At 36.8% G+C, this 25,936-nt stretch overlaps 1 protein-coding gene across 1 annotated transcript in view; it reads right to left on the reverse strand.

The window, feature by feature from the left end:
• LOC150083348 (acetyl-coenzyme A synthetase, cytoplasmic-like) overlaps window positions 1-25,936 on the reverse strand; it is a 128,419-nt gene that overhangs the window by 100,215 nt on the left and 2,268 nt on the right. The window contains exon 2 of the mRNA XM_090378482.1: window positions 9,980-10,071. Within this exon, the coding sequence (XP_090234608.1) occupies window positions 9,980-10,071 (92 nt within the window). The remainder of the gene's footprint in view (window positions 1-9,979; window positions 10,072-25,936) is intronic.

A 25,936-nucleotide genomic window follows, 5' to 3' on the forward strand; every position in this document is an offset into this window, starting at 1 on the left:
AAAGGAGGAGATAGTTGTTTATGATTTATGTAAAGGAAATAGCCCTCCTTGAGTTTGCTCAATAGGCAAATTACTTTGCTCATTTACATTCTGTTATAAGAAGATGAAATTAAATCTATTTGGTCATGAGTTTAATAAATTTCTTTTGTTTGATGTATCTATGTAAAAGTGTCCAATAAACTGTATTTTTATTATACAACATTTGTGTGTCTCTTTGTTATTCTGAGAAAAAGCCTATCCAAAGGGAATTAAACTCATCAAGGAGATTTTCCCCTAGAACTTGGAATTTTCTGAAGTAAAATAGTCAGATGCGCAAGTGGGGAGTTATTATAAAGGGGAGTTGTTAATAGGGGAAATAATAAATATAACCAAATATATAAAATAACATTTTCATAAATACACCCCCCCCACAATTCTTTAATATGTGGTATTTTAAGCAGCACTGGCTTTAGGTAAACCGGCTTCTCCCATTGGAGTATGCTTTCGAGGCGCCACTGATATGTATATATTTATTTATTTATTATTTATTATTATTATTTTTTGTTTCTTTGAGCTTGGCACCTTGAGCAATCGCTAGGGATGCCAAGCTCGACAGCCAGTACTTCGAGCCAGATCTGCCTTTAAATTCTGCCTCTAGGTGGTAGATGACTCGCATCAACCGGTGAAATTCCACCACTTTGCTTATTGGAGGCTTGAAGTGGTGGAACCCATGTTTAGTCTCTAGAGCTAAGTTCCGGTCAACCCTTCCCAATCTCTTCCATCATGCAGTAAGATTAATGATTTTTGAGGTTATGATGAACGTCGTGGCGAGATCCAATGTTCCTTACATTTCGAGGGTACAGCTCTAAAACAGTGTTCGTAGGCCGGCCGCTAGTTAGCACACCGGACCGAACCTGTTGGTAACTCTCTAGGAGGCTTCCGGATCAGCTAGTGTATAATCTTGTTACCTCTACTCTGCCAGATGGTGACTGGAGGGAGTTCGAGTAATGTGTATGCGGGGAGCATTGTCGAGGCCACGTTATATCAAGAATCTGGGTATATTCTTACCACGTGTACGCCATATCCAAAAATTTCATTACTTCATACAGTATGTCCCACCCACTTTTTCTTACTATTGAATACACCATGAATTGTCAAATTAATAGAGCAAGCTTATCTGCGAAAAGATCTAAACCTCCCAAGGACTTCCTAATTCATTTCACAAATATACGTGGTCTCAATTTTAATCTCAACGATGTCCATTTCCACTTGCAGTCTGCCAAACCCCATGTACTTTTTCTGACAGAATCTCAGTTATAGGTTGATTCAACTACTGGTCATCTCAGATTCCCAAATTATTCGCTGTATGATTCCTTTCGCCTCAAGGTGGTACTTGTGCATATGTCCGTTCTGATGTTCCCTGTCAGAGACCTGGCAATTTGGAATCTCCTCTCTTTGATCTTCTCTGGCTTAAAATCTCTCTGCTTCATTGTGTCATATTCATCTGTTGTCTCTACCATTCTCCCAACTCCACTAATCACTTGGAGCTCTTTGACTTTCTCTCTTTGCAACTTGACTTTCTCCAGTCCAACTTTCCTAAAAGTGAGGTAATTTTCCTTGGTGATTTTAATGTTCACAACTCCAGCTGGCTTCCGTTTTCTAGTCACACCGACTCAGCAGGTCGAGATGCTGAGGCTTTTGCAATTACTAATGACCTAGCACAGATTGTTCATTTACCTACGAGAATACCGGACAATCCTAATCATACAGCCAATACGCTTGATCTTTTTCTCACAAACAACCCTTCTAAGTACACGGTCGAAGTGAGAGGTCCTTTAGGCACTTCAGATCACAACTTGGTGATTGTCTCTTCTCCAATGGAACCTTTATCTCATGGCTATTCTCAACCTCGTGTTGTTTGGCATTACAAGAATGCAAAATGAGATGACCTGCGAGACTTCTTTTCTTCTTTTCCTTGGTCGGATTACTGTTTCAAAACTTCTGATGTCAACGTTTGCTCAGATCGTGTCAGTGAAATTATTCTTGCAGGAATGGAATCCTTTATCCTACACTCCACTTTAAAATCTCGTCCTTTATCTAAACCTTGGTTTTCCAATAAATGTGCTAAGGCTGTTCAAGAGAAGAATGTTGCATATCGTAATTGGCTTGTTTCTAATTCTTCAGTTTCATTTTCTGCCTACACCAAAGTTCGCAACAATTGTCAAGCAGTTATTAATCAGTCCAAACTAGAGTTTGAACAGGCTAATAGTAGAAAACTTGCTTCTTGTTCTAATGGTAGCCGAGCATTCTGGTCTCTTGCCAAAGTTATTGGCCGTAACTTTTGCCCATCTCTGCTCCCACCTCTGTTCAAACCAGATGGTTCTGTTGTCACTTCAGCCAAGGATAAAGCTGACCTGCTTGCATCCCATTTTTCTTCCAGCTCATGTATTAATGAACTTAGTAAAACACCTCCCACCATTCCCAACACACTCCATTCAATGCCTCCAGTGGTGTACCGTCAAAAGGATGTCAGAAGGATTTTGACGAATCTTAATGCTAAGAAAGCTCCAGGTCCTGATGGTATTTCTCCACTTGTTCTCAAAACCTGTGCTCCTGAACTTACTCCTATTCTTTGCTGCCTTTTTTCACTTTCTTATTCCAAAGGTGTTTTTCCTTCTGCTTGGAAATTTGCTCATATTCAGCCAGTTCCTAAAAAGGGTGACAAATCCCTTCCATCCAATTATCGTCCTATAGCAATTACTTCTACTCTTTCTAAAGTAATGGAGAAATCAATTAACCGCCAACTCTTAAACTACCTAGAAACCTTTCGTCTGATCAACGATCGCCAGTATGGATTCCGTTAGTGTCGATCCACTGGTGATATTCTGGCTTATGTTACCCATTTATGGACTAATTCAATGGAAAGGTTCGGTGAAACACAAGTAGTTGCTCTTGACATCTCAAAGGCTTTTGATCGTGTTTGGCATAAAGGTCTTCTAAACAAGCTTCCATCTCATGGTTTGCCAACTGTTTTTAGTAATTGGTTATACAGTTTTCTCTCTGCTCGCTCACTGAGGGTGATGGTAGATGGCTCTCTGTCTTCTAACTTCTCCACTAATGCCGGTGTCCCCCAAGGTTCAGTTCTTTCCCCCACTCTTTTCATCTTGTATATCAATGACCTTCTTCCATTGACTGGAAATCCTATCCATAGTTTTGCCGATGATAGCACATTGCATTCAACTTTCCATTTTGAGAAACCCTGTCCTGCTCAATCAGCTTCAACTTCTCGAAAATCTGCTACCAATTCCTTAAATGCCGATCTTCAGGTAATTCTCCAGTGAGGCAAAGACAACTTAGTCGATTTCAACACTTCTAAAACTCAGTCTTGTCTTATATCTCGCAAAAAGGATTCTTCTGCTCCAATGCTTATCTTTAGTGACACTCCGATTTCTAGGCAAAATGATATATCTCTTTTGGGGATTACCGTGACTTCTAATCTCTCTTGGCACAAGCACATTACAAATGTTGCTTCCTCTGCATCTAAAAAACTTGGTTTTCTCTTTCGCTCTCGGCGTTACTTTTCTTCCAAACAGCTGCTCACTCTGTATAAATCGCAAATCCGCCCTGCCATGGAATATTGTTCCCACATCTGGGGTGGTGCCCCCAAAACCTCTCTCAGGCTTCTTGATTCCATTCAGAAGAGGGCAGTTAGGTTAATTAATGATTCATCTCTAACAGTCTCTCCACACGCTTTCTCATAGACGTACTGTTTCTGCTGCATGCCTCTTCTACAGATACTTCCATGGGCACTGTTCTTCTGAATTGGCTTCTATAATTCCCGCTCTCTCTTTAAAAACAGTCCGAACACGTGCTGCCTACGTCCATTTACTGTTCAACTTCAAACCCACAGAACCAACTTTTCATCTTCCTCATTTATTCATTCAACTGCCGTTTTCCGGAACAACCTTCCTTCATACATATTTCCTGAAAATTACAATCTACAGAAGTTCAAGTCCAGTGTCAACAAATATCTTCTTTCGTCTTCTCAACCTCCAACCCAAGCACGGTACTAAGTACTGTAGGTTCTAATACCTCTCGTGTTTGGAGTTCACATAAAAAAAAAATAAATAAAAAATAAATACGCAAGTTAGCAAAACTATTTAAAAATGGATTTTGAATACAGTAGAATGTCGAAATAAAGGCACATTCGAATTAACGGCATATCGAGATCGGATGTCTTGCAGTGTCGGGAAAAGAAAACGGCAAGTCACGTGATTGCTGTATTTGTTTTTTTGAGTTCGCCATTTTGAAAGTGAATTCTTCACTGATATCACGGATTATACCGCTGTTTTACATTTATTTTAAATTAAAAACCCCTCACTATGGCTCCTAAAGTTAATGAACATACTGAGAAGAAAGAATAACAACATTAAAGCTTAGTGGCAAACTTGATATAATCCAAACTATTACATTAGGGTCTCCCGAATGTTAATTCATGTACCCATGTGTATTGTGTCTAAATTGCGTGTGTTATCTGCTCGATTTGCCTATTTTTCTGGACGAAAACTCCCAGTTTCTGGGGAAACAACCTTTGCTATCTACGGCTGAGATCCACTAATTGAGCCAAGGAATGAAAAAAGCCTATAAAAGTTTCTCGCTTCATCAACGGAATCCGAACCTGGGCCTTTTTCAGCCAGTGTGGGGAGGACTGTGATGATACCACTGTGCTACACGCGCAGACTAAACTTGATAAAATAAAGAAAATAGATGTTTGTTTTCAACATGTTTTTTTTTTTATGTGCAGTAAATAAAATTGCATCCTTAATCTTATTATTATTTATTCGCCTATTATTATTATTAATTCTTATTCGCCTCATTATTTCTGCATTAAATACATTAAAGATAAAACTTTCTAGTTAAGGGAAAAATCGAAATAACGGCACCTTGAATCCCCAAAGGTGCCGTTATTTCGAAAGTCTACTGTATAAAAGATTGAACCAAGTTTGAGTTGATATTAGTTGCAACATCGTCTGAATGAAACCTTAGTAATTGCTGTTATGTTCCTCGTAAACATATCAAAACCACTAATGTTAAGATTACAATGATAAGTAATAAATTGGTTTAATTGATAATTAATAGAAATGAAAAAATAACATTAAATAGATTAAATGCTAAAATTCCGACTAAAAAGGTTTCAGAATTTTTCAGATCAGCATTTAAGAAAAGAATACAGTATTCGCAAATTATTTTAAAAAATGATTTATGAAGTTGGTGGAGGTCTGTAAAAAAATCGCAAATAATGAGGTTTTCTTATATTTAAGACCATATAATTTGATACATGATTACAATGTTTAATGTTAAGATCATACAGTTCTAGTCTAAGAGAAGACTATGAATTACTATAATTTCTCTTCCACTTTCTTTAATCTCTTCACTTGTAAAATGTACCATACGGAAAAGCGAAGGTTTCACGATGGTGACAGCGCATTTAGAATGTCTTGTTCGGGTCTGTAGGCCACACCTAAAGAAAAACATAAAACGTCTAGAGAGGATTCAAAGAAATGTGACCAGTTTGGTGAGGGGGCGCCAGTCAATGTCCATATGAATAACGGCTTAGAAGGTGTGAACTGAAAATCTTGGCAACTAAACAACTTAGGGAACCTGACTGGTATGTAACTTTTTGAAAGGGATCAGTAAAATGAATGAGGGAGTAATATTTTCATTGGTTGAGAAACAAGGAGGGGAGGATGTCACAAGTATAAAGTCTTAGGAAGTAATTGAAGGTCGGATCTCATGAAGTTAATCTTCGGGCAGTGTGTTATAAATTACCTATCACGGTTGTCGAAGTGGAGAGTTTGGTGACAAAAAGAAAAAAAAAAATCCTCTTGTAGCCCACTCCGGAGGGGAGAAAAAAGAAAAAAGGAGGAAATTAAAAATAAAAAAAAAAGAAAGTCGGACCTAATTCTTAACACTTCCCTTCACTGAACTCTTATGCACTCTCTTCATAAAGCATTTATACTATACATATTCTTATTCCTTATATAAATTATTTTAATCAACTAGCGGCAGTATGTGGATTTCTGTTTTTGTTAAATGCTCAAATTTTTTCCAATACACTAGCCCTATCCAAAGCCATTCGTGTCAGCAGAAATTTTCGCATTTTAAACACCTGATTGGCAAGCACACGAAGTACATTTAGATTAAAGGGGGTTTCAGTAAGTTCATTTATTTTCATTTTTTTCCTCATTCATTTTTCTCAATTGCTCTTGACCATGAGCAATTGTTCCCACAGTAAGTTCAAGTTCTGTCCTGATGTCCAAATAATGTGAACAGTCATACAAAATATGGCTCCAAGTCTCGCTCTCCACAAAAGCAGACAGGTGTATTTCTCATTCCGAACTTACAGTTTTTCATGTTCTGTAAGAATATGAGAGCTGAACATGCTCATAGAGAACCACTTATTTGTGTTTATATCCAATGTCCATCAAATAAGAAGCCCGATAAATAAATTTCTTAGTCACTAATCCAGCTTCGGATGTATCCCATCTGCTCTGCCCTTTGTTCATCAAGTCATTCCAACATCTTTGTTTCTCCCTCTAAACATCTTGTGTATCAATCTCAATCCCAAAAAATGCAGTTATAATCTGTTTATGGATATGAAAACATAGCCCTCGATTTTATTATATGTATTACATAAATTATTTGTACGGTGTTTTATATAGGTGGCAGAAAGCTGGTGGTACTTCCAAGTTTAATACAGTGAAACTTCTCCTAACGGACACCTCCCGTTAACGGACATCTCTCTACAACGGACATTTTCAAATTCAACAACTCACCTCCATTGGTTTTAACGTGTTTGCAGCTTCTGTCTAGCGGACATTCTCTGTAACGGACGCGGACAGGCAATCTGCACTATTTCGTTTAGATTAGCACTTAATTTGATCTCCCCATAACGGACTGCGGGAGAGCTCACGGCCCTTTTTCTAGGAACGTTTCTTCCACGTATTACCTCAATCGTGTGTTTATTTTCTATTTCCGATTCTCTGAATTTTATCAAGGTTCTAAACCCTTTTTCAAGAATTTTAAGGCACGTGTAAAACTTCTGATGAATTCGGTGTGTGCAGGGGCGGGAATATGGCCGGCCTTTCGTCTTTTCAGTTTCAGTTTTCAGTTTTGTTCAGTGTCGTGTGAAGTGCACAATGTCTTCTCGTAAACATTTAACTTTAAAAGATAAAGTCGAACTCATTAATGCGTATAATCGGCAAAAAAATAGTGTTCGCAATCTCGCTGCAAAATTCAAAATCGGGAAGACGCAGGTAAGCGACATCCTAAAGGAAAAAAAGTGAACTGCGCAAACAATTTTGGCAACACGGAAATGATCAGGTTCAAAAATCATTCCCGAAAACTGTTGGACTTCAAATTGACAATGTTACGTGTGAGTGGTTTTGTCGCGAACGTGCTAAAAAAATTCCCATTAATGGGCCTATTATTAGGGAAAAGGCTTTGGAGGTTGCGAAATCTATGGGAGTAAATTAGTTCAAAGCTTCTGTGGGATGGCTAGACAAGTTCAAAACTCGGCATAAAATTTCTTGGAAAACCGTAAGTGGTGAAGGTGGATCTGTTGATACTGGGGTTGTAACAGAGTGGACCGTCCAATTGGAAGATTTATGTCGTGATTTTGAAGCTAAAGATATTTACAACTGTGACGAGACAGGGTTGTTTTTTAAAGCTCTTCCTGAAAAAACAATGAGTCTAAAAAACGAAAAGTGCCAGGGCGGAAAAATTTCTAAGGAACGCTTGACTGTACTATTGTGTACAAATATGCTGGGAGACTTTGAACAACCTCTTGTTATAGGAAAACCACAAAATCCTCGTTGTTTCAAGGGCATAAAGTTGAATCTTTTGAATGTTGACTGGAAGTCTAATAAAAAAGCGTGGATGACACGAGATATCATGAGCGAATGGATAAGTCACTTTAACCAAAACATGATTCGTCAAAACAGAAAAATTATTCTTTTCATGGATAATGCTGCATCTCACCGGCACATTGAATTGTCTAACATTCAAATCGTTTTTCTGCCATCAAACACATCTGCAGAGTGTCAGCCCTTGGATCAAGGGATAATAAAAAATTTTAAACTTCACTACAGAAAACGTGTTTTAAGACATCTCATTGCAAACATGAACGATGTAACATGTGCGAGTGACCTTTCAAAGAAAATCAGCATCCTAGATGCGATTCAATGGATTTCCTCTTCAGTAAACGTAATTAGAAAACAAACTGTCATGAAGTGTTTTGTAAAGTCTGGCTTCTCAAACGCAAAAATTGAAGTTGTGAATAGCAATATGGAGTACTAAGAAGAACAAGAACTTCAACATCTATTGATAATGTACGATACTTCCGCTACAAGTGACCCTAGCTACAAAGATAGACTCGAACTTCACTACAGAAGATGGTGCTCTAGATATCAACGACATTATCATCGATATTTTTCAAGAAGTTCCTCATGAGGATGAAGAAATGGAAGGAGGTCATTCCGTCGAAGAACATATTAACGACGAACCACCGATGAAAAAAGAAGAACCGCTCATACAAATCAATCGTTTAAAAATGTTTTTCGCCGCTGAAGAAGATACTGAAGGACTTTCGATGGTTTCTTCACTCCAAACAAATGTTGAAAACAAAATTATCAGCCGGAAGAAGGTGCAGAAGAAAATAAGTGATTACTGTATGTATTTTTCTTAAGATAAAGTCATAATATGCATAGCACAATTATATGTATATTATTTACAAAAATATTGTGCAAAATCTGTATATAATTTAATTTAATTTTACATTAAACGTTTAACGATTGTTCTTTCTTTCTTTTTTTTTTTTTTTCCTCCCTCAGACTTCTTGTTAGCGGACACTTCTCTCTAACGGACACATTTTCGTTCCCCATGGCTGTCCGTTAAAGGGAAGTTTCACTGTATATATATTAAACTTGGCAGGGATGCCTGATACAATGCCCGTAACAACGACAATGCTAGTGGTTTAACATAAAATTAACCAATACAGGAAAAATTACAAAAAAACATACGTTAAAACATAAAACGTGTTATTACATATATAAAAACTATATATTAATACAGGAAATGAAAGAACTTTTTTTTTTTCATGCTACACACAACGCGATGAAAAAATGATGGCAGTCACTCAGCTGAAGACGAAAGCTGTTCCCTCATTATGCATTTTCTGTAGGAGTTGTCCTTTGTGAACTTTTTGTAGTCGACATCTATCTCCTGGACGTTGTGGAGCCTCTCAATGGGCAGGAATTTATTGCCTATCCTGAGCCTCCACGCCACAGCCTACAGAGAGGGGACAGCTCTTAAGGGTTTCGGGGGAGAGGGTGCTCCAGTTGCACAACTGCCAAAAACTTGGCGTATTAATAACATAAAAATGTTCTTTCATTTCCCGTATTAATATATAATTTTTATATATGTAATTATACGTTTTATGTTTTAACAAATGTTTTTTTTTGTAATTTTTCCTGTAAAATATATAATTCTACCTGTATAATTTTTCCTGTGTAATATATATATAAAATAGCCATTATAATACCAGTGTTTTAAAAATGAAACCAATTATGTTTAAGCTGATCAAAGAAAACATGAAAAATAATACTACAGTACACTTGTTTTTTTCTTACTTTTTTCCCCATGGTTTTTAAGTACTGTATTGTTAGTTCATTAACCTTTCATTTTTAGAATTATAATGGAAAATGGATTTTATTTATTTATTGTTGCATTTGGGTAAACATTGCACATCCCAAACTGACAGCAATAAAGTACAGTCATTACATTTGTTCGCTGTCGTACCTTCCAAATCAACCTTGCATTTTGAAACTTTCTCTTACGTAGCCCATGCCTTCACATTCTAAAGAAAATATTATTATGCAGTAATTTTTCTATACGGATGATGTGCAAGTTATAACAGAAAGCCAGTTAAAGGAATATTTACCTTTGCTTTTCAGCACATTGGAGAATTTGCACACTTTCGTTAGCAGCTGCTGATAAGTAAGAGTGCTGGAGTCGCCAGGTTCGTTGCCCTCCCTAGTGAGAAGAATTTATTTTCTTTAGAAGAGGTGTTAATACCTACTTTCAACTGAAAATTATGGTAATATTTGGATTATGCTTACTCACTATGCACGAGGCAATTTAGGTAATCACGAGAAATATGCATGCTAATAAATAATAAACAAAAAATATTTTATGTGCACTTCATAATCTAACTACAGTTAATTTGCTATAAAAAGAAAAATTATCACTGTGAGCGAAAGTGTTTTACTTTCCAGCATTGCAGTGGTACTTGACTCTTTTCTGACGACTTCGTTGTTATTGCTGAACACTTTTGCAAAATGTTGTACATTTTTATTATACAACTTGAGAATGATAGCATGGTTGATTTTTTTTTGCATTTCGCATATCGCTAGGCAGAAAAACCATCATATGGTTAATATTTTCATAATAAATGCTTTTGATATATACAGAAAACACATGGAATACCTTATTTTATCCAAATCATAAGATATATTGGCATTGTCTTTCGCTAATAATATCCGGACACATTTGAACACAATATTCCAAATTCTGGAAAAACTGCAGCATGGCCGTTGGAATTATGTATATAATTGAGAGAGGACGGGAATGAAGCGTTACTTTCGTACCAGTTCTTGTTATTTGCTGAACATTAAACACAAAAGTCGTACAAAGTAGATATTTTCCAATTTATCTTAAACGAAGGCTATAGTTTCAATTCCATTGGGGTTTTTTTTTTTGTTTTTTTGTTTTTTTGTTGAACATCAGAAAGTTCTGTACCTTGTTTATTTTTATTGTTTTTTTTTGGGTTGGGGGATAAAGAAAAAAACGGCTATGAGGTTGTAAGCGTATTATACAAATATGATCGGTTTTCCATTTTGCTGGATACAAAACCTGAATTTCCGGGAGGAAACCCATGCAGCAACCCCCCCCCCCTCTTCTCGTCCAAGCCAAACTAACTTGTCTACAATGTGGAAAAAAGGCCCAGAGGAGAGGATATCAAAAAGTTCGTACCCTGATCTAGATAAAATCAGTAGGAAGATGCCGTTTTTATATAAGTTGTCTACATATTCAATAACTAACATGTGAAATTTCATTGCCGTATGTGATCGTATACCAGAGGTGGAGCCCGGAATCTGAGGAAGGACGCTATGGTTGACAAAGTGGAGTATTGAGCATTGATCAAGTTCCTGCATTTGCAGGATAAGAAAGCTCAAGAAATTTATGAAGAAATGAAAGCTGTTTTATGGGCAGAATTGTCCATCCTATGACACTATAAAAAAGTCTAAACGGGAGTTCCAGTGCAGTCGTACATGTGTCTTTAACGAACCAAGAGAAGGAAGGCCATAAATATCCACAGACAGCGAGACAGTTGCAAAGGTTGAGCAGCTGGTGCTGAGTGACAGACGTGTGACAATTCATTTAATCGCAAATGCAGTGGGAATTAGTTATGAGTCTGCCCACGGCATTTTACATGACCATCTGCTAGATAAACGAGAGCTTACATATGCTGAAATTTTCCTACGTTCTATTAATATTTTGGGAAAAAAAACAAGGAGTTACCTTTTTATTCAGTGCGTAGGATTTCTTCTTTCCCAAATCTCCTTATACGAATAAATTACGAAATGATACTTAAAACAAATTTACATAATTAAAATAGTTTAAAACTCATAATGTATTCCTCACTATTGACACACGGACAGTCCAACACCCCAGGATCACAGCGGAGAACTCCACCCCGACCCCAGAAATATTAAACACCCCATGCAACCTTTAGTGAAGGAAGCCATTTTGTCATAAACGCAGAATTACAATACGAATAAAGTGCTATTAAAATAAGATGAAAGTACCACAAAACCATGCAATTAAAAATGTTGAACACTGGTACAGACAGATTATCAACCTCTTCAGAGGTACTGAAATGCAAATACTGTAGTAGCAAAACCGGTCCGTAAATTATATGCCACACTTAAAAAAATCACACGGTATTATCAACTTCTCGACTAACACATGACCTTTTCTACCACATTTCTTGCAAGGATTGTGATTCGTCTTACATTGGATCCACCAGATGTATTTTAAATCCGAGGGTTAGGCAGCATGAAGCATCAGTTCGTGCATCACGTACGAACGCATCGGAATTAGTATTCCATGCGATAAATGACTTCGGACTGCGTACAATATTTCTTTTCTTTTTTTTTTTTTTTTTTAAAAACGCACTGGCCCTCGGCTTATTGTTGGGTAAGATAAGCTGTTTGGGATGACCTTAGCTTGTTGTGGGCATGACAGGGGTGGACTAAATCAGTATAAAAGAAATTGGAAAAATAGTACACAGTGGTGCAAATTGCTCAGCGGCTCTAAGGTTACACAGGGTTTCGAATCACTGCAATAATTACTGTTGGTCAGGGTCTCCATGACTTCACTTTTTAGGGCCTTTAAAAATATGTGTGCCTGAGCTACAGATTACTTATATGCGGTATTTCTTAGAGAGACTGGCTATGTATGGAGGAAGGAATAATTGACAGGAATGCAAACGTTCAAACTGAACGTTTCAAAGGAAACGCAGAACCAATTAATGCTACTGTGAAAAAAAAAAAAAAAAAAAAAAAACAATTGCTTTTGTATCGGTCCCTACCGATACAAAAGTAATGCTCTAAACCAAGGGTCCCCAACCTTTTTTTGCTTGTGGACCCCCTGAGTCCTAACTTTACGTATGTGTACCCCCATATACGCATATGTAATATTCCTAAATGAAATATTTATTTGTAGGTTAGTAAAAGCTAATAATTAAACAATTCCAATATAATATAAAAAATGTAAATTACAAATTTTGAAAATTTTAATTGATAAAACTGAAACATATTTTTACTTGTAATGACAGAATTAGTAAAAAAAAAAAAAAAAAATTATTTCAAACAACATATATAAATTTATTCCTAAGCCTATTAAATAGGATCCCATTAAATAGGCACTACTATTGAGATCCTTGTAGCTGATGTTTTGATATTAGCATTTTAATATCTGTCTCCAATTTTGTGAGAGTCAGACGAAGATCACCTATTTTTACTATATCAAGTCGATTACGATTTTTTGTTAACAACTGTGTTACACGACTAAAGCCAGATTCCACAAGATAAGATGATGGGAAAACAATGACATACATTTTAGCTTTCTCCCATAAAAGCGGATATTTACATGCAATATCACTATTCTTCCATACATCATGCTTTCCTTTTTTGAATAGACTCCGGATTGTCTCATCAGACCGCAATTCAAGAAGTTCCTCTTGTAAATCAATTTCAAAATCAGCAACATTTACCTCAAATGGAATCAGCACCCAATCTGGGATGTTCAGTTCTAGTAGGTCCTTGAACCGAACTTGCTTGTCTTCATAAATTTTTTTTTTAAATGATCAACATACACAACACAATCATCATCTTTTAAATCACTGCTAACTGAAGCAAGGTTTGGAAACTGGTCAAACGCACGGCGTGAGATATTAAGACTACAATTTGAGTTTTCCTAGGAATGCATTAATGGCTTCTTTGCTAGATATTAAATCACAATTATGTCCTTGCTGCAGCTTATTAAGAGAATTCAGTTTTTCAAGCACATCTGAGAGGTAAAATATGTCTGTTTTCATGGCAACAAACTGTTTTCCAATCTCCTTTTCGTTTAGAAATGATATTGTCCCAAAGGACGACGAAGACAATTGCCTTTAGACAACCATCGCACCTCTGTATGCAGTACAAGACGGTCAAGTCCTTCATTTTCATCACAAAATTTGCGAAAGAGACGATCTTGAAGAGCATTAGCGTTAATGAGGTTTACAGTTTTTATTACAAGAGTTAAGGCTTTATGGAGACGTCCACAAAATCACCGCCACCAGATGTTGGCGGTGAATCACGCAATGTATGCAAAATACTTTTGGCAATGCATTTTTTAAATGAGTGATAAACCCTCTGTACCTACCGACCATGGAAGGAGCGCCATCAGTAGCACAAGCCATTAAATTTTCGAGTGGAATATATTTTTTTCTCTAAAATAAGACTGGACTTCCTTAAATATTGTTTCACTTTTAGTATCTGTTTTGAGGAATCTTGCAAAAAGCATTTCCTCTCTGAGTTGGTTATCATCCATACATCTTACATATGCGAATAAAAGTGCTTCATTTCCCATCAAAGTTGATTCATCGAGTTGCATTTCAAACTGTTTCACTCGTAATTGAGCAATAAGTTGATTTTCTACATCTTCAGACATTTCATCAATGCATCTGGATAGTATTATTGCTCAAAGGAAGGTTATCGGTAATTTCACGTGCATTTTTGTTTAACATTGTTGAAATTACAACTGATATCGAAGGCAAGACGACAGTTTCACCAATGCTATGTGGCTTTCCAGATTTTGCTATTATTTTGCTGATTTCATATGATGCTAATAAATCGCTATCTTTATTGCTTGCTTGTTTACTAAAAATCTGATCCAATTTGTTTGTTCCTTGAAAATTGTCTCGTAGTTTTCGGAAATACTCCACTGATTTATTTTTCTTTTCGCTGTGCCTTGTCTCCAAATGGTGACGAAGCTTACTTGGCTTAATGCCATCATTAGACAGCACAGTCATACATATAAAAGACACATTGGTTTTGTGATATTCTCTGATGATTCAATGAAACCATACGACAGATATTCAGTCAAATATTGTCTTGTTTTCTTCTTTGCATGAGCCATGGGTAATCTGAAAACAATAATATTATTAACCTCAAATATTTAATGTTGGAAATGCTTGTAGGTACTAATGGAAATATAGTTCACTAGAACAATAACGTTCAATAACACAAACAATAGATTTCACCACGACGATGCCGATTATTCACTATAGAATGAAATGACTCCCTCTGACTGACTGACTGACTCTTTCCAGATTAGTCGGTGCTTAAATAATGAGCAATAAGTTGATTTTCTACAACTACTAAATAATGTTTTCTTCTTCGAGAATTTTCTATGGAAAGAAATTTTTTTTTTTTGCATCAACTAAAGAAGGTTCCAGAAAATACGAGTATCTTCTAACTGCGAATTTCTGGACTTTTCTATGACATTAGTTTATTTTATTATTATTTTTATTTAACAAATTATTTTATTTATAATATTTTATCATGAACCCCTTAGCTCATATTATGGACCCCCGAAATACATTTTTTTTTTTCTTGTGGACCCCCTCAAAGCTTCTATGGACCCCGGTTGGGAAACGCTGCTCTAAACAAACGTTTTCGGGTACCTCTTATGTAGAGGGGGACCCAGCTGTTTCTAATTCCAGCGCCCTTCCCCAGCGTTTTCAATGGGCCTTTGGCATAGAGGGATATGTATTATCGAGTTTTAGACCTTCCCTTCTTTCCGCTAAATGGTTAATGCCAAATAGATCAAATTTTTGCAAAAGGAAAGCTATTAAAATATTGTGTTAATAAAGTAATGATAACTTTTCGATGTATATCAGAAGGATTAGACGTTTAATCTTCTTAATTACATAGATTAAAACCATTAAAGCCATTAAAAAATTCTTTTTATTATTATTATTATTAATATCAATTTATTTCCGAAGAAATGTCCTTTTACAGCTATGCAGCTAGAGGACATGAGTTATATACAGAGAAAAAACATATAATACAGACATATGCATTGCATACAGAGCCAGATACAATATACGGCCTTAAACAGCCACTGGTGAAGATACAAAAACATAAAGTTACAACAAGTACAAAAACATAAAGTTACAACAAATAAAAGTGCATCCGGATACATCGAAGCGTGGATATTGCGGTATCACAGAGAGTCCACCTAGAGCATGACTAAGGCATACATGTCTGCGAGAATGGAAGATCTGTAGGTTCTGTCCTTGCAAAGTTTCTCAGCGTCTATGGCTAATCTGTTAAATATTTGGAAGGAGTTGTGTGGAAACATGTTGTCCAAGGAGGACATGCTATGCAGCTTCGATCTGTATGGGGAGGTGTTGGACTGGCATCTTCTCCTGTCGGACGGTCTGGCGATGATATCCCAAATATCGGGTGACCTCAGTTTTCCGGATAGCAGCTGAGAGAGGGTAAGAAGGTTCCTAGAGATGATGTGATACCTCCAAGGAAGCGTATTAAGATTGGTGACCAGAACAGATTTTGAGATTGTAGGTGTTAGCCCGGCAACCCTATTTAGCCATTTCAAGATCCAGAATTCCAGGGAGAGGAACTTTTTGATGAACACTTTAATGGCTTTAAAATGAATGAAGCCAATAAAATATTATTTTAAGTAATGGTAACTTTTCAATTTATATCAGAAAGATTAAAAGTTTAATTTCGATTTTACAGCTTTCCAGTACGGAATTTTAACATCGCATGCACAGTACTTTGTGCAGGATGAAATAGATGGCAGCACTGTACGGAAGCTTTTACAAAAGACATCACTGAGGTTTTTGGTAAGTTTATTGTTTTTCATCTGTTTGATCTTCTTACAATTTACGATAATGAGATGTCAATGAGACAGTAATTACATGTATGCTGAAAAAGTGGTTAAATATTTAATTGATTTTGAAAAATTCAGTATGACTCATGTTAATATTGAGATCCTTGAAACTTTTCTTGTTGGTTTCAATCACTTATTGTTCAAATTCGGAGTACTTAATCATCTTAACTATCAAAGAATATTAACTTTTCTCTTAAAGGATAGGATGCGCTAAAAAATAAATTACTTGAAAAATAGAACCTCTCAAACCCAGGTCACCTAAAGCTTAAATTATTCCAAAACTGACAGATTCGGCTTATTACAAAAAATAAATAAATAAAAATAAATATAAATAAATAAATAAAATAATTATTATATTAAATTTTAATTAAACTGCATTTAATATAGAAACATATACAAAATGCATTCTAAATTATAGATTTGATAATTGAGAGCTATTAAGTGCTCGATAATTCCTATATTCTTTTATATTATAAATCAACAGGGATTACCTTTATTTTAGATATAGGAAGCTTCTTTTCCAACTCTCCTAGCCCAACTCGCTAGGAGAGTTGGAAAAGAAGCTTCCTATATCTAAAATAAAGGTAATCCCTGTTGATTTATAATTCTAAATTATAATACAAATCCTAAGTGTTGTTTTTTTTAAGCGTAGCTGGATGGTAGCTATAATTTTTGTATGTAGTGTCTTTTTCATTTTTAACTGGTGGTTTTAAAAGATAAAGAATGATGAAAGTACAAAATTATATCTCCTTTTTATGATATCGCCCTTTCATTTTGAACATGATTTTAAAATGCATCTTTCAGTTACCTAATTTAGTCCATCACAATATGCACATTGGTTGATTTATGCCTTATTATACACCTGCTATAATAATTACCCTAATTTTTAAATTGCAGTTCTCGGAGGTTGCTTTTGTGAATCTTGACAGACAGAATCAGTTACGATGAGGAATAGAAAGTTAGTCAATGTATGTAGTTCGTTACGTTTCAGGTGTATTAGCAAATAGAAATAATTCATATTTATAACAGGAAAAAAAAAAAAAAAAGTAAAAAGCAACGACTTTTATGCGCGAACCGAGAAAATTTCCTTTCTGCACATCCATTGTATTAACTATTCATTCTTCCAGCTAGCGAATGGCAACATATAATATCTAGTGTTTCTACCACAATATACGGTATATGAATAGCCAATGTGATATGTATTAAAAAATAATAATTATTATTGCAGGATTTTTTACTGGTCCTAATTTAATGTAAATGAAATTTGAGGAAAGTCTACAAATCGTTCTAAAGAATGAAATATAAAATTCCATGAAAAATCGATTCACAGGAAGTCGAGTTATTACATGCGGACGAACAGACAAAGAAATAATTATCATCGGATTTTTATTGGTCAAGCCATTCCTAAATTTATAATGAAAGGTGGGGTGGCTTGACAAGTCATTCTAAAATTCCCAAATATAAAATTTCATCAGAATCCATCCACTGGGAGCCGAGTTATTACATGAGGACGGAAAAATAGAAATAATAATTGATGATTTCTGTTGGTCCAATTTTAATTAAATTTGAAATGGCACGCGACAAATAATTTTAAAAGGCGCGAATATAAACATTACTTTCGCGATGGAAGACGTATTGCAAGACTTCAATCGAAAATTCAGTTTTCAATAAATAATTGTTTATTTGGGGATAGGAAAGGATTTTCTTTTTTAATTTGGATAGAATCGAGTTTAAATAAAATTATAAACGACCATTATATAAGATTTATGTTTAGCGGTTTTATTTTGCGGTTTCCATACAGATTCATCAGTATATAAAGGTGTCTTTTTGTTAATGTTTCCGCCCTTTGTAACAATATGAGTCACAATAGTCGAAGATAGTGGGTTCGCTACTTATCAGTGGTTTGGAGAATCTGGATTGGAATCTCTCCGGTGACTGGATGAATTTGTTTCTTCATCGGGGTTATTTATTTTTTTTTTTTCCTGTTTTGACCGATTTCAGGTGACAGTTGTGGTAGAGGTTTCTCTGCGAATTATTCGGCATGTTTTAGCCATCGCAATATGCACATTTCTGTAGACATGAAACACCATAAGAAGATCATAGGAACTAGCATATAATTTAAACCATGTGCACCATGATCAAGTAATGGATGCGCAAACACTTTTCCACAAACGATCAATAACTCATATTCGGTATTTGTAATTGACTGCAAGAGGTGATTAAACAGTTTCCTAGATTGTATTGAGAAAAGAAAAAAAATTAAGTTACTGGTGTATATTTCATGAGGGATTACAGAGAGATTTACTATTCTTTTACTGTTAAGAAAGATTTTCTGGTGCATCTATTTTATTTATTCCTTTCAGCGCGTCCTGTATATAGTGTGCATAGTATTAGGGTCAGGCGCCACCTGTGGTTTCCCACATCTGCGCCATATGTTCGCTGTGAAGGAATACAGTACTACTGTAAATGCCAGAAAAGTGTTGTGTGTTGTATATGACATATTGCGTTAGGTTCTGTTGTGTGTCCTGGCATTTGGCCGCAGGGCCCCTTGTGGGACTCCACGTTGTCCGCACACACTACTAGGAGGTAGCCAGTCTGCCCATTATTCTCTGGCTTGTCTCCGCCAGAGTCGCCAGAGCTTCCTGGATGGGGACAAAAAAAAAAAAAAAAAAAAGGTAGACTCGGGGAAGTACAGAGTGTACGCAAGAAAGGAGGGTATAGCTAGAAATATGGAGGACGTAGGCGAAGGCATCCTCCAGGTTATCAATGGAACAATAAGCGCCATCAGTTGAAAGGGGAACCCGGGAAGGACGATAAATAAGACAGCAAGAGAGCCGTGTGCAAGTTGCCACTGAGGAATGAGGTGGCCCGTACGCCAGTTGATCCTATCCTGGTTAAGATCGGTTGGCCAGTTAGGTTAGGATCAGATGTTTGGGTTGTTCCTATTTTATGTTGGCAATAGGGTGCTCCGTCTTGTGAAGAGGGCTTGTGCAAACTTGGTAAACTCATAGTAGTAGTTTTCTTCTGTGATGAATAAGTGTTCATTTCCTTGAGGGTTATCTTGTATACGAGTAAACAGGATGCTGCGGAGGTCCTCATAGTGTTGACAGGTATATACTAGATGGTTCCAGTCTTCTATTTCACCACATGCACAGTAGGGGTTGTCAATGATTCCCATGGATGTTAATTTATGGTTTATTGATCCGTGTCCAGTAATGAGGTAAGTGGTATAAAGACCAGGAGAAAACCAATTTGGAGATTTAGGAAATACGGCATTCACATAAGGTATAAATTTCTTGGTGATTGGGCCCTTGTCGGTAGCAGTCCATCTGTCCTGCCAGGTCTGAAGTAGTAGGATGGCAATTTTTTTCTTTTCCTGCCTGATTTCATTCAGGTTATTGATGGAGTGTCCAAGGATAGTTGCTGGTATACCCCTGGATAGACAGTAGTGGAGGCCCCTTCGAATAACCTCCAGATCAAGCGGAAGGACGCCCGCAAGAACCTGAAGGGCTGGGTTGCTAACTGTGCAGCATGCCCTTGTAATAGTAAGAAGGATGGTGCGCTGGATGGTTCCCAGTTGTTGTTGTAAAGAGTTGCCCTGCGAAACCAGACCCCTGATCCATACGTTATGAAGGGAAGGAAGATTGATTTGTACAGAATCTTAAGGGTGCGTCGGTTCAATCCCCAATCACGACGACTCACCCGTGCAATGAGAGCAGTGTAGTTTCTCACTTTCGCGTGGAGGTGTGCAAGATGCGGAGAGAAAGTGAGCTTAGGGTCAAGTACTATTCCCAGTAGTTTCAGCGCGTCCTGTGATTTTTCTTGGATTTCAGAAAATTGAACTCACCCCACCCTTTCGGTGTAAATTTTCATTTTGAGAAGAAGAAATCACGGGGAGCGAGAACTGAAGAATGCGAAGAGTGAGCTTCCACAGCCATATTGTTCTTGGCTGAAATTATTGCACATTTAGGATTGCGTGAGCAGGTTCGATCAGTGTTAAGGACAAATCTGTCTTTCTTTCTTTCTTTTTTTTTTTTTTTTTACATCGATGGGATCGTACATTTGTAACGCTGAGCCAGGCAGTTAGCCAGCATTTCTGGCTCCTTGTTGACATACTGCACATATCGGTGTTAAGCCCGCTTTATTTAATTTTAGGTAGTATCGAGTTCTGTAGTCAATCCGAAGCTTCATTTTGAGGGGAGAATGTTAATCAATGAACTTCAAATTCAGATCTAATTGTTTATCAAAATCCGTATGCTGTATGACAAATGGAACTTTGTTGTCACCCGCATTTTTGACATTTATGGATAGTCTTAGGAGAGAAGTGCGGAAGGTGCAATACACCCGGCCCGGGACTCAAAAGAATTCTAAATCTCAACCAAGGAGACCTCCCCTAGATTGAGGGGGGGGGGACTCCTTGGTTGAGATTTGGAATTCTTTACGTTATTTATGTTTTCGAAAAGGGCAGCAATGAAGAGAATTCCTTATTGCTGCCCTTTTTCGCAATGCATTGAGATTTCAGTTGATCGTAGTAATCTTTTTAAGAAAGAACTTCTGAGAAATCTTTTACGGCTTTCATGACTGTTGTGCTGTTAACTATTATTTTCATGACAGCAACACAAACACTGACTTCTAGAGGCTTTCAAGGATGTTCCTTTTAAAGTACGAGTATACTTGACAATGTGAGCAACTCAATGTAGCTAGAACTTTACCTTAAAGTTATTTCTGGAAACAACGTGAAGATTTGGCATCAGTTATAGTAACTATAAAAGCACTGTGTGTAATTACTTTCAAGTTGTTTTTTGTAAATGAGTAACTGGTGTCAATCATCCTTTCAGATTTAAGAGTGAAGTGTATAATTACTTTTTAAGTTATTTTTCGAAATTAATAATTTATGTCAATCATCCGTAGGCGTAAAGTGGGTACTTTATTTTTATTAAACGATTTAATTAATTTATCGATGTTTCTCTTTCGTAATTTTTTTATCTTCGGCCAGCTCCGGATTTGTCATAAATTTGTTTATAGCAGACGTTGACAGTTATTTTTAAACTTTCATGAAAACTAGCGAAATAACAGATAAAGCTTGATGATTCAACTTCAGATATTTTTGTAAGGTATCCTTGTTCTAATCCGAGGCATAATTTCACTTCAGATTTAAACTATTCCTGCGGTACTACGTTTCATATTCTGCAAAATGTCAAATTGTTTCAGAGTGAGAAATATTATCACCGCAGAGCTTGGAAAATTTTCTTGCCAGGATCCATAGGTTGACAGTTGATCTATTTATCAATGGTAAAGTGAATTAGGAAATGTGTTCTGCTAAGTGTTACAAACACTTAGCCGAACAGGTACATTTTTATCTTTTGAAACTTCCTTGCGTTGTATATTCAGCACTGTGTGTAGTTACAAAGAATGTTTTTTTTACAAATACCTCTAATGTAATAGAATTCAGTTTAAAATAATAATTTTAAAAAATAAAAAAATAAATAATAATAATTAAAATGTATTTTGGAGGGATTTTCAGGAAAGAGAAAGCTGAAAGACTAGTTTATCTTAAACATTTTTTTTTTTTTTTGTTGTTGTTATGTCAACTCTCAATTTATTTGTACACAGCAGGGGCACACTCAGAGGCACAGGTGGCGTCAATCTCCCTGCCCCCAAAGAGATTCAGTCAAAGCAAAAAAATAAAAATAACCATATAATTTTAATATATATGTACGGCGTCAATGAAAACTTTGATTCTGTTTATCAACCACAGATAGATGCTTAGTTAGATTCTTAACTCCTTCAGCGGTAGTAGTAGTAGAGGCACGTGCAAAAAATTGAGTCCACTTAAAAATATTTAGAGGGTGGACTCAAAATTGAGTTGCACCTGGGGCCTCTCAAGTGCTAAATCCGCCACTAAACAAACTATACAGGAAATGGAAAAGGACACTGGATCTAGCCGACTACCAGCTCTATAAAAAACGTCGGGCACGTTTCCTATGCATTCGGAGGAGGACACAGAACGACTGGATTGCACACAAAATGAAACTTGGGAAAAGAATCTACGCCAACAAGAACCAACAGTCCCCCATGACCACTGACATCTTCCTCGTGTGGGCTAACTCGCTCGAAACTAAGCTCCTACCTGCCCCCAAACCCCTTAATTCGGGTTAATCCATCAGCTAACCAAACATCGCTGGATAAAATAGTCATCACAAAGGAACGCCTTACTGAGGTCATCAGCAGTCTTCCCAACAATCTACCACTGGCCAGGATGGATTCCCTGTTTTCATGATTAAACTATGCAGTCTATATATCATAGATCTCTTGCTTGACGCATTCAACTCCATCCTCGAAACAGGAGTTTACCCTGCCATCTGGAACACATTATGTTTCTCCATTTCCAAAAAAGTCTAACTCAAAATCGCCTAATGACTACAGACCAATTTCCGTAGGACGCACCTTCCTCAAAATCTTGGAAAAAGCCATACTCCAGTCTCTCACCCTTTTCGGCCACACATTTTCGGCCACAAACGTCCATACCGTCATAGTGTACTACCTGGACGATCCACAATCACCAACTTCATGACACACTGTTCAGAATTGAAGGTACCTTAAGCAATAAAGAGCAACTGGATATTGTGTTCCTCGACATTAAGGCGGCCTTTGACAATCTGTCCACCCATGCATTATGTGCCATACTGTGCAACTACTTTAAAATCTCTGGCCACATTCTAGTTCTCCTTAGGAAACTCCTTCAGTCCAGGACCCTATGGATCAGAAATCAGAACCATAATCACCCCATTCTCTGCTCCAGAGGACACCCCCAAGGGGGCGTTCTCTCTCTCTCTCTCTCTCTCTCTCTCTCTCTCTCTCTGCCGCCCTCTTCGCCGCATCTTTAGAACCCTTCCTAGCAAACCATACTAATTTTACCACTTATGCAGATGATATTGAGTTCTTCATCATCACAAATTGCCCCAGCCTCTCCAGTCTATTACTGTGAGCTCCAGCTGACAGGTGCATGAACTGGAAAATTACCTTCATGTGATTGGGCTCTCCATTAACAAAAAAAAAAAAAACTTTACAACTCTCTATCAAGAAAAATACCAACGATGTGAACATCATTATAGCGAATTCCCCAGTTAAAAAAGTCACCCAACATAATGATTTGGGTGTCATCTGGGACAAAGACCTCACCTTCTTGCCTCACTAATGCCACTCGAATGAAAATATATTCGGCTTTTTGGGCAGTAAAACAGGAGATCTCCAACTTCCATAACCCGGACCTTATCATCAAATACATTCTGCGATGCATAATTCCAATTTCTTTATATGCCTCGACTATATGGTCCCCAGCACCCTCATCATACCCAGCCAGTTTCCGTTCCTTTCCCTGGAATACTGGATTTTGAAATGGCCAAATAGGGTTGCCGGGCTAACACCTACAATCTCAAAATCTGTTCTGGTCACCAATCTTAATACGCTTCCTTGGAGGAATCACATCATCTCTAGGAACCTTCTTACCCTCTCTCAGCTTCTATCCGAAAAACTGAGCTCACCTGATATCCAGCACATCCCCATACAGATCGAAGCTGCGTAGCATGTCCTCCCTGGACAACATGTTTCCACATAACTCCTTCCAGATATTGAATAGATTAGCCATAGACGTTGAGAAGCTCTGCAAGGACAGAACCTACAGATCTTCCATTTTTGCAGACATGTATGCCCTCGTCATGCTCTGGGTGGATTTTCTGAGATGCCGCGCTATCCACGCTCTGCTGTATCTGTATGTACTTTTATATGTTGTACCTTTATGTTTATGTATCTTCACCAGAATCTGTTTAAGGCCGTGTATTGTATCTGGGCTCTGTACACAATGCATTTGTCTGTCGTTTATATTTAATCTCTGTATGTAACTCGTGTCCTCTAGCTGCATAGCTGTAAAGGGACATTTCTTCGAAAATGAATTGATATTAATAATAATAATAATGATATTAATAATAATAGTAATAATAATAATAATAATAATATAAATTGGTACCAAATTCAGGGTTGAGAAGAACGAAAGAGACCTAGGAGTAACTGTCCGACAAGACGTTTTCTGAGCATTGCAGAGAGGCTATCTAGGATAGTTTATGGGGTTCTGTGAATGACACAGGAATTTTTCTGTCAGAGACAAGGAGGTGATTATCTCGTTGTATAAAGCAATGGTTACGCCGCATCCTTAGGTTTTGTTGCTCTTCTCTACACATGTTCCTAAAATGAACATGTGTAATTATATCCATTTCAAACCCGTACTGTGCACGGGTTTGAAAACCTCATTTTTAGGAACATGTGTAGAGAAGAGCAACAAAATTATTCAAGGACACTTTGGATACTCTTACCAAGGAAGACATCAGACACCTGCGAGGACAGATGATTGAAGTGTTTAAGGCTTTAAATGGATAGAGTAAACTAATTACAGTGTTATCTGACTGAAAGCAGTCAGATTGTAATTGACTGATGGAACAAACTTCTATCGGCTGTTGTGGAAGTGGGTAGTTTGAAAAAGTTTAAAGAAGGATTGAATAAATTATTAGAAGAGATGAATAGGTGATGTATGTGGGTGTGTGTGTTTTTCTTTTTTTTTTTTTTTTTTTGATGAGGTTGTATAAGCTTCCTTGCATCATTTTTCCACTTATTGATACTAAAAACCCATAACATTTCTCTCGTCTAAACAGTTTTTTTGTCACACGTTATGGAAAGTACAACCTATTACTGTAATTATATCCATTTTATATTAATATTAAATATTAATTTTAACATGCTATTCTTTTATGTGAATTCGTTAATCGCACTAGTCCTTAGCCAAAAACAGAGTCGCTTGATTGCTGAGTAGCCGATTCTTAAAACTCGAACTGAATCAAGAGAATTACAAAGAATGCAGAGAAAATAAAAACAACTTTCATAGCAGGAACAACTCAAAGTGTAATTAAAATCCATTAGATCAAGACACAAAGAATTGGAAGAGATGGAACGGCTGTCATCTGTTTCGATAGAAAATCAAACAAAAAACAAGTTTGCTTACGATAGAATCAAAAGCAGTAGCAATATTTTATTACCTAATAGTCGTAATAAAATACGTAAATATTTTATTACGACTATTACGATTAGTAATAAAATACTGGGAGAGGATCCTGAAAATTTTGCAGAGTTGTATATTTGTATGCTGATATTACCATTTCATGCTATTCACAAAACATGCGTTTCATCGAGAAACAGTTACAGTTTCGATCAGTAAAATAGACTGTGCTTGTCACATGGGTGGCCAAACTTTTCCTCCAGATTGCCACATATTTTGTCGAAAATGCGTCGCGGGTCACCCAAGATGGTCCAGAAACTGCTGCAA

This window comes from Mastigoproctus giganteus, chromosome 7 (assembly GCF_048544385.1).
Source record: "Mastigoproctus giganteus isolate SK-2022 chromosome 7, ASM4854438v1, whole genome shotgun sequence".
NCBI lineage: Eukaryota > Metazoa > Arthropoda > Arachnida > Uropygi > Thelyphonidae > Mastigoproctus > Mastigoproctus giganteus.